The 10,292-nt window shown below is 38.8% G+C and overlaps 1 protein-coding gene across 1 annotated transcript in view; it reads right to left on the bottom strand.

Moving 5' to 3' along the window:
• The window catches only part of LOC104522544 (1-phosphatidylinositol 4,5-bisphosphate phosphodiesterase beta-1), a 39,635-nt gene that overhangs the window by 20,862 nt on the left and 8,481 nt on the right, over positions 1–10,292 (bottom strand). Inside the window, exons 6-10 of the mRNA XM_029084247.1 lie at positions 7,366–7,450; positions 6,135–6,259; positions 4,950–5,104; positions 3,083–3,247; positions 1,071–1,170 (exon numbers count right to left, since the gene is read on the bottom strand). Of these exons, the coding sequence (XP_028940080.1) occupies positions 1,071–1,170; positions 3,083–3,247; positions 4,950–5,104; positions 6,135–6,259; positions 7,366–7,450 (630 nt within the window). The remainder of the gene's footprint in view (positions 1–1,070; positions 1,171–3,082; positions 3,248–4,949; positions 5,105–6,134; positions 6,260–7,365; positions 7,451–10,292) is intronic.

A 10,292-nucleotide genomic window follows, 5' to 3' on the forward strand; every position in this document is an offset into this window, starting at 1 on the left:
TGAGGAAATCCTGGAGCAGTGACATGCCCAGCAGCCACGTCCCATGGTTAGCCTGTCTGCACTTGCAGTGAGGCCACACCACCTGCACCAGCCAAGACAAAACCACTTGCACTGCTTCTTAGAAGAGCCCTGACATCACCCGCCACAAGAGAACAGACTGATTTATACATCACCTGAGATCAGGTCTCCAGGAATAATACAGACAAAAACTGTTAGATATGGGGATATGTGAGGTTTATGCTACTGCTGGGACTGGCTAGATAAGGTACAGAGTAATGATGTTCTTCCTTTTCCAGTGTGAGTGAAGCTAGGAGTGTGTTTATGGCCCATATGCTTGCCCTGATTTAGTTTCCTCCCCTCCCCTCACTGGAAAAGCTGTCACTGAAGTCAAACACTTCTCTTGCTCAAAATGCCAATGTCACTGCATCTTTCTGAAACCTGATCTCGAACAAGTCTCTGGCCTGGAAAATAAGGGCTGAGTTGTTGCACAAGACAATTTTCAGTTAAGTAATCACTAATTATAATAGAAATAATTATATGATTTGGAAGAGAGCAGTAATGATTTTTTTTTTCTTTTTTAATTTGCAGCAATAACCATGAAAGTAATTTTAGGTTGATTTAAAGGTTTTGCAGAAACACAACAGCTTGCATATAGGTCAGTCCTTGCATGCGTGTAAAAATTACATTACAGAAGCATATTTTGCTTTCATTCCCAGCCATCTCCCATTCTCACAAAGATGACATCAAAATTGGCTGTTGCTGCCCTCTTTCCTCTTAAAAGTGTACAATTTCACTTTTTAGCATAAAACTGTGAACATGCAGTTGATCTGCTGGAGACCAGTAAATGCCAACTATGCCTCTGAAGCTTAATTCTATTGGTTTTTCTGGTTCATTACACATTTAAATTTCTGGTGCAATATGGTATTTTTCTTTTCAAACTCGAGATATACTATTCAAATCCCCAGTTGCTATAAATCTGCAGAGTGGCTACTAATTTACAGTGCTGGGATCCTGGCTTGCTGTTTCTTTTTACTACACAATGTTCATCTCAATGGAGAAAAAAAGTTTACCTGGTCGAATTGCTGAGACTGGTAATATCCGATGACCAATAAATTTCCCTCCTTCTTCATACACTGCTAGCCTCAAACATGCCAGGGAAGGTAAAACAACCTAGAAGGCAATATTGTTGCATTATTAACTTCCTGCTCTAAACAAAACAGTTCCTTCCAGACATAGGCTATATAGCAGACAGAAAGAGAAATTCAGTCTAGCAGATAGTAGTAGAATTTGCACATCCATATAAGAGGTCAGGGTGGATGCACCTCTGCATCAAAATAGCTCTTATAGAAACATTTGTCAATGAAGAAACTCCAAGTGGGATGTGTGCATAATAAGTTGAACCCAGCGATTTGACCCTACATTTTCAATAAGATAACAGCTCAACTCCTATCACATTTGAATGTCTCTGTTTTCTGCTTACTACTCATAGCCCTACAGGTTTTTTTTTCCTTTGTGTTTGTGCCAGTGGGATTACTTACTTCTGAGAAAAGTCACTGATAGGCATATTAGTGCTGAAAACTCAAACAAGAAACTTCAAGCTGTTTTGCAGAGTGTGAATCTATGAATTACATGAACCATGTCAACCCCAGCAGAATTTTCCAGTGCTGCAGCAAACTCACTGGCTGAGTTAAACATGTTTAATCAGGCAGGATGTTTATTAGCAATGGATGCTTGCTTGGCACTATGTAAGATGGCCAAACAGTGAAAAAAGAAAAGAAGAAATTAAAAAAGATTATTTAAACTACCCTACTAAGATAGGAATCTCTAATATTACTTTAAAAAATGTGTAGCATAATTAATCTCATTTTCTTACTTAATGCAAATATACATAAAAATACACATATTTTTAACCTGGGCATAGATATGCATTTTTTTTTTCAGAATATACACTAAAATGTATCTATACAATGAAAGAGAGAAAAAAAAAAGGCAAGAATCCAAGCCAGAGTTTTTCTAATTATTTTCAAGATTACTAAAAATAGTAATCTATGCTTATTTGAGCACAGAGGCAGCCAGACACGATCGTTAACTAAATAAAGAAATGAAGTACATTAATTAGAAGTTCATTACAGAAGAAAAATGCTAGTGATGTTTCCAAACTTAAGCTCTGGCAGGCTGCCAAAGGAAAGTCATTCAGAAGGCCAAATATTCAGGGAAAAGGGCTGTACTCCCTAGAAAGCAGGGCTGCAAGCACCAATTGCATAAACACCTCTGTCAACTACATTTGCCTAGAGAAATATGAAATAAATTGTTTTCCAAGCACCTGGACTCAGGATCAGATCCCCTTAACCACAGTGCCCAATAAGCAAAACTCAGAAATCCTGTTAGAAAACTGGCTGCTAAGTAGATTGTGAAGCACAAGACGACATTCACGTTGTACACTCGTAAAACAGGCGCAGTATTTTCTGCTCCCTCAAATTTAGAGAATTGAGCCCGAGTAATATTGTTTAAATTACATGAGTAACTCAGGAGCCTATGGCTCATTTCAAGAGGATGGGATTTATGTGATTTCATCTCCTAGGTTGTATTTATATAGCACAATCTCGCGCTAAGCAGAGATAACAGATTGCTTTGAATGTGTTAGCTTGGGACAGCCAGATTGTTACAGCTGTATTAACATCGTCTTGCTTGCACATTAACAGGATCTGCTTTCCAGCAGGGATGTCCAGCTAAGGCAAAATGGTAATTCAGCTAAACTGCTGCTAGGATCTGTGCTTGTTCATCACATGGCACTGCACCGTGCCCTGCTGATGAGCCTATATCGACATGTCTGCTGTTTCCAGCTGCGTCAGTGAAAGAATCAAGGTGACTTTAAACTCATTTATCTGAGTAGGAGCTGTCAGGACTAGAGTAGCAAAATTACACCAAAAGTGGTTAACAATGAACAGTTGAAGAAACAACCATTTAGAATCTCTTCATCTTCTTTCTAACAAATGCAAATTTCACTAATGGGGAGAACTACTGTACTGGACAGTGATAAAACAAGCACAATGCACGTTTGGGAAACAAGCCTTACACCAACCTTCTTAAACACTATGGTTTCCTCTTCCCAGACAGGATTAACTGCATTGCCTTGAGAGGTCTTGGTCTTCAAAGCTTTTCTTCTTGTATCCACAGGCAGGCCAAACATGTCCACTTCTACATAGGTACCAACTTTTTTATCAGAAAGAAACTGACCTGAAATTATCTAAAACCAAAACAAAGGAGAATCACTAGAGACCGCTTCGGTTGCTTAGGAAATGAGTGGCTGAAATGCAGATAGATAATTCTCATTAATGATCAGAGAGTATGCATTTAAAATAAAACCAAACCAAACCAAAAACCACAATAAACAAAAAAACACTGTTCAATATTGCAGGCACAGAAAAACAACTTATGAGGCCTGATTTCCTGTGACCCTGTGGTCCTGAATTCCCCTATGAGCGATAATGTGGTTGAGATCATGCTGCTGCCCTTCCCTCAATCATTTGGATCTCATTCCTAAATCTGGCTGCCTATTTCCACAACACAGCATTTTTGAGAACTCTTGTTTCTATCCAGTTTCAACAACAGGTTCAAAAAAATGCTGGAAGAAAAGAGGACTAAGAGAGAGAAACTATATATGTTTTTAACAAGCTAAAAAGTTGGTATTTAATAAAGGTTCTTCACAGAGGGTGAGGAGTTTCACTATGAAAATAAGACAAATATAAAATAGCTGTTTTAGTTCTTATTTTTAACAGGAAACACAACTCTCAGCTTTAAAAAGTTAAAGGTCTGCAACTATATCAGAAAATGGAAGAGGATTAGGAATATGTAGCAGTGTCACTGTACCTTAACAAATTCAGGTTTGCCTAAAGCAAATCTTAATCCATTCTCAGCTGTATCTTGTATGAGCACTGACATTACAAACAGCAGAGTCTTCACCAAACATGCAGAAGCAGCTGACTTCTGACAGCTGTCTCATGACTCCTGGATGTTCATTCATGTCAAAAATGCTGTGCATCTCCTAATGGCTATTGAATGACTTCCACTTCCATTTATTAAAATCACAGAAGAAAGTGCCTCTAAACCCACAGAAGGACCTGAAAGCTTCCATATTTACAGGTCACCACAAAAGGTCATTCCCACACAGTCATCTTTTTTTACCATAAATGTCATCAAATTATTACTTTATTCATATCCCTCCCAGCACTGCTCTGCTATGCCTGTGTCTGCAGCCTGAGAGGAAATACTTGCTTTGTCTAAAAGAAAACAGGAGGATATTTTGCAGGTGGATTCTATAATACAGACACTCTTGTAATGGACAAGTCCATTAAAGGAATAACAGGATTTCAGAAAGTTTATGTTTTTATAACTAGAGATATACCAAGTATAAATTTGTGATCCTCACATAGCCAATGCAATCTATCCCTCTAAACATTCATACAAGTAGTTTTCAATTTGCAGATTCGTAGTGGTCCTTGAACTTCATTAGAGATCCTTAAAAAGGAATGAAGAAAAGCAAGTTGGCAAAGAATTGCAGCTGACATTTATGGTTCCACAGTTCTGCTGGAGAACTTAGAGGGAACCAGAAAATTTATTTATACTCAAAATAGCATACTGTTCTAACAGCATGCTTTAGATTCAGCTCTTTGTTACTAAAAACACAGACAAACTACTCTTAAATACTTTCACTTTCCTATTACTTCTATGGAAAAAAATATATAGAATAAAAATACATTTACTTATCCTACAATATGAAATGTGAGGCAGAAGATCTTCTTCAATTTAAAAATGAAATGTTACTTCACGAAATAAAATGCATTTTATTTTCTCGATTTAGTAGAGTCATTTGCTAGGTCATTGCATAACAGAAATATATCTATGCTCTAACACTGACATGACAGCAGTTTTACCAGCTGCATACATACCTTGACAGACAAGGTGTTAGCTACTATTCCATCCACTATACTTTCAGTAAATGGATCAAAGTGTTTGTCTGGTCTTCTCATGAATTCTGGCTTTAACCTGTATCCGCTTTTGCCATTGTACTCATACATTCCCATGTTTATTTGCATAGACAAATCTAGGTGTTGAAGATATTGATAAGAATAATGTTCTGGTTAGATAACAATTTAAAAAAGCAATAAAATAATACTATTTATTGTAATTTTAAACCAAGTGTAGTGTAAACAGCTATTTATGGCACACTGTTTCTTGTTAAAAGAAGTTTCAGCTGTGATTTCAGCCACTCTCTTCGATTCTTTTCACAAGAAAAAGACATCTGTAAGACATCTTTCAGAGACTATTCAATAGACAACATCTTCAAATTTGAAAAGAAGCCTTGATAGTTAGGTTTTGAGTCTCTCAGTGTTACACTGTTGTACCTGACCCAGCAGAGTACTTATGTTTCTAACCTCTTCTAACATCAGACAGTAGGTGCTTGATACTTGGTTGAAACTAGCCCAAAGATGTTTTGGTTACTCTGCAGACTCCCAGCCTGTGTAGGGTTTTGCTTTCCATGGAAAGGCAGTGTATACATGGGCACAACTGGAAAGGAAAAAGGGAATGAAGCCATGGTACCATGTGCCCAGAGGCAGAACATGGCCAGCAAATGTCCTGGGATGCAGTAGATGGAAATACTGGTATGTCCCAGAACAGACATAGCCTTGGAAGACAACATATTTTATTTCAAAAGTGATTTGTGCATCTAGGAACCCAATGTCTTTGTTTCTTAAACGCTCACTTTTGAAGTGAAATTTGCTGTCTAAGTCCCTTATGTCTTGATATCCTGAGATTCTGGAAGACATGGGAAAAAAACAAAAAACCTCTGCCAGATCTGAAATGCTGCTCAATGGTAACCACTTACAAATGATGACAATACGGGGGGCATTATGTATGCATAATATACTAGCTACAGCATGGTCATATTCCTAGTTAAAAAAACCCAACAAACAAATAAAACTCTGTAAAAAATGTTAATTAAGAGCTCTGTAATACCATTCAATCTCTAGACATCTTTTGATGCACAAAGCTTTTCCTGCCTACAAATTGGAAACTGTATCAGAGAAGTGATAAGATGCAGCTTACAAAATCTAGAGACCAGCATAACTTACCTACAGTTTGGAAGTTAAGAGCAACCATTTGGCAGCCTGCGTTCCAAAAGACTTGTGGCATGTAGTTTGAGGAATCAACACGTGTTCCCTTTGGGTAAATTCGGCTTAGCTGCATTTTGTTGTATCTACATGGTGAGTAGTTAAGATATAGTACGTGTGACAAAAACCACTTTGCAGACAAGTGCAACTGCAGTATTTAAAGGCAGATGTTCTTTACAGAATGGCAGTGGGTTCCTTATTGAATTTCTGCAATCATAATGCTTCCAGAGGTCCACAATTTTGTAGAAGATATGATAAATATAGGGTAATTTAAGGTGCTGTTTGTTCTTGTGCAGAGTACTCAGAGTAAGCAAGAAAATAGCACAGGCATATGCATTAAAAAGATAGCATTCATAAAATTCCATTTATCATTATTGTTACTAATTTGGGATTTTCCTAAGATTGCATTTATAGGGGCCAAACAGCTGTAAACAGCGAATCTTCCTCTGGTGGGAGTAGAAGTGCTCAGTTAAAACATAAATGCTCTTCTGGCATCACATTAGAATTGGCCTCTACATAGAGACAGAAGTGATGAGTGTGCACTTCTTACAGTTGAGTCTACAAATCTCAGAGATGAGAACATGCTGCAGGTTATCTGTGGAAATAGCTTTCCATTAATCTTCTTTAAGGTGCTATTTTATCTTGACCATTCATTCTTAACTGCAGCCATGATGGGAGACATTGAGAAACATCAAAAGGTCTAAACAGAATGCTCTTTAACTTTTTTTTAAAAGTTACAAAAAAAACCTGAAGTAAAAAAAAAAAAAAAAAAGAACTGTGTGGCAATGAAACAGCTCAGTGCTCGTAGAACTAGAGGTATGATGGGAAAGCAAGCTCTCTCATGTGATTTTGCAAAAAAACATCAGCCACATTGTGACAATTCACTCGCCACAACTCATACCACCTCATATAGGATGATAAATTTAACGAGAATAAAAAATATCAGGTCTTCAATATGTAGTTTATGCCTATTCCCTCTAGTCCTAGCCCACAGCACAAGGACTCATGCCAGCTTTTAAATTAGCTCATCAGAACTCAGGCCAATTAATTCATCTAGGAAGACAGTCAAATCTACAAATTTCATTTGCGTTACCTATTTCCCCAGCTCCCGACTCCAAATTTCAATAAAGCCCTGTAACAGATCTCAGATATAGAAAGGCTAAGAAAGCAGCTTTCTGAAAGTCAAGGATACTCCACAAATTCCACAGGAGACTTTGTAAGTTGCTCTAGCCCTTTGGTTTCCACAAAGGAAGACATTTCAAAACTTTTGTTGCGTTCTGAAAATTTGAAGGGGAAATAGAAGAGTGACAAGTTAGAGCATGAAATCATATGTGATACATGAACAGCAAACAACTCGTTTATTTTCAGTCCCCTTATCTACTGTTCACCAACTCATTTCACCTTGATCTCAAAGAATTTATGTCCACAGTTGTTTGTTGACAGCAGCAAGCTCACTCTGCACAAAAACTCAAGAGCTCCATCTGAACCCCCATGAGCACCACCCAAATAAAGAGCATTGGTACTGCCTGAGACTGCTACTGCTCCAGGTGCAGGCAACAGAAATTCAGTCAATGGGCAGAGATCTATCATGTTTCCTTGCAAAAACCACGTTGATATATTTGAGAGGTGGAGTCCAAAGCCCACAGGTGAGACACAGAGGCAACAGAGCAGCTTTTGTAGGGAACACAGAGGGCCCAGCTGGATCTCTAGATTGTCTTTGCAGGCAGATGCAAGGGCTTGGAGTCAATTTGAAGCTATAGTAACTAATGTCCGTATCAGATTAAACTAAGCAGTGTGCTAGCTGGGCCTACAGCGGTTCTTGTTATCTTCAGTATGTCAGAGGAAGGTCACATCTCTCTCAACAGTGATGGAAACACTGCTATCTAATCAAGCCTGAAGGTACACTCCTGTGTCCCAGCAGGTCTTCAGACCTAACCCCAGACTAACATGGAGCTTCTATGACCTCTTTAATTTGGTCAAACTTTCTGACCTGGGACAGTGATGAAAAGCTCTTTCTAAGCTTGTAACTCAGTGGGACTAAACATTAATTTGTGTATCATTTGTTACTCACCTTTGCCTGATGTGTGCACAGCCTTTTAATGTACCCATGCAACGTGCTGTAGCAGAGAGCCTAAGTCAAGACCCTTCTAGCTTCAGTAGTTTTTCCTTTACACTTTAATACAAAAGGTAAAGATTACTGTAAACTAACAGCTTCCCATTTCAGCACAATCAGCTGTGTAGATTGCCTAGAAGGGGCCACAGCACTGGGACATCACATCCATGACATATCTCAGCTCTTTAAGAATGAGGGAAACAGTGCCTGTGTGGAAACTTGAACTCTCTAGCACCACCACTTTATTGAAAGCAAACAATAAGGCCAAGAAAAGCTTTGCCCTCATCGGGTTTTAGAAGTAATTGTGCTGCAGTAAACCAGGGATGGCCAGGACGCCAGCCTGGCCAGCTCCTTGAAGTCAAACTGCGAAGCTGCAGGAGACACATGAAACTGAACAAAAGCACTGGTCTTGCAGAGAGAAGCAGGACAGAAACAGGTGGGCACTTGCCTTACAGGAAGCCAAAAAGGAAGCAGTGGATCCAAAGAAATGAGGAGCTAGATTGTTTGGGCCAACATGAGAGGAAAATGTGCTGCCAGTGTGCGAACAACAAACTATTCTTAGTGTGTGTTGGAAGATTCAGAGGATGACTGTGGTGATCCAAAAGTGATTCTCTCCTTCTAGGAGAGCTGGGACTCAAGATTTATTGTGGTCCCTATTTCTAATTATCAATCATTATGATACTGCCATTAGCTGTTATCTTCTAATGGCAAAAGATTCCTGCCATTCCCTAGAGCCTGCTCTCCTACCACCCCTCTTCCTTTCTAACAAGCAATATCCACTTTTTCTCCAGACTCAGAGACAGCTCAGTTCCAGACAGCTCACTTCTATCTCAGCTCCTTATAAAGACACCGAGATTATTCTTATTTCATCCTTCCCCATTACTAATGGGATAGCAATAGCAACACACCTCTGTAGTGGTTTTATTCTATTTAGAATACAGGTGCCAGAATTTGTTGTAGTATATAGTGTATCTCTCAGCCTTATCCTAAAGTAGAGCATCTGCAGGAAACCAGAACTGGTAGCTGCTAAATGACTTGGTTACCAAATGTCCAGGGCTTAATCAAAATCCTAATTAAAATAAGAGCAATTATTTCCTTGTAGTATCTGGAGAGGATTAAGAAATCTGTCCTTTGAAGAAAAGACTGTGCAGGAGGCACATTTCTCTCTCGTGATACATTATCAGAAGAAAGTCACTATGGAGTGAACAAACAACACACTGAAAAACTGCCTGAGCTCCTGTCAGAGAGAGGGAACATAACTAGTGAGAGCAATCAGGGGACTGTTACAGATCCAATGCTATTCAGCATTTCTGTTAACAAGTTGGATGCAAGATCAGAAAACGCACTCCTATAATGTGTGAATGACCGAAGCAGTGAGGTGCTGTTATCACCATGGAAGCCAGAATCACAAATAAAAACAAATTCTGAATTAGAAAATATTAAATTAGAAAAATGCTATAACTCTGAAATGATGAAACTGTACAAAAGACAAGCATGGAGCTCTACACCGAGGGACATGAATTCGGGTGAACAAAAATAAAATCTGGGCAACAACTGGCAGCAAATTAAAAACCAATCCTCATCTAACTCCTTCTTTATTCAACTCATCTTTGCTGAATTTAATGAAGGTCCAGCAGTGAGTCCAGGCCAGGACAAAGACCAGAACACACAAGCAATGCTATAGTGCCCACTGCTTTAACCAGCCAGCAACATCCACCACATAAGGCCACTGTTTTAATGAACTGGGCACATTTACCACATGATGTTTTTTGACACAAACACCAGAAACATTAACTCCTTAACATTATGAGTTCACAGAAACAGTATGATTGCTCAAAGATGGCATCAGGACTTCAGAGAAAAAGTCTGGACATGAGCAGTTCTTTACAAAAGACAAAACTTGGAAAGGCACAGGCGTGTGAACAGAAGAAATCTCCACAAGACAATTTTATAACAGTTGCATCAACTTGTCCTGCTAGGATTCACACGGCTTCCTTTCCAGCAGG

This window comes from Antrostomus carolinensis, unplaced genomic scaffold (genome assembly GCF_000700745.2).
Source record: "Antrostomus carolinensis isolate BGI_N321 unplaced genomic scaffold, ASM70074v2 scaffold6793, whole genome shotgun sequence".
In the NCBI taxonomy this organism is placed as follows: domain Eukaryota; kingdom Metazoa; phylum Chordata; class Aves; order Caprimulgiformes; family Caprimulgidae; genus Antrostomus; species Antrostomus carolinensis.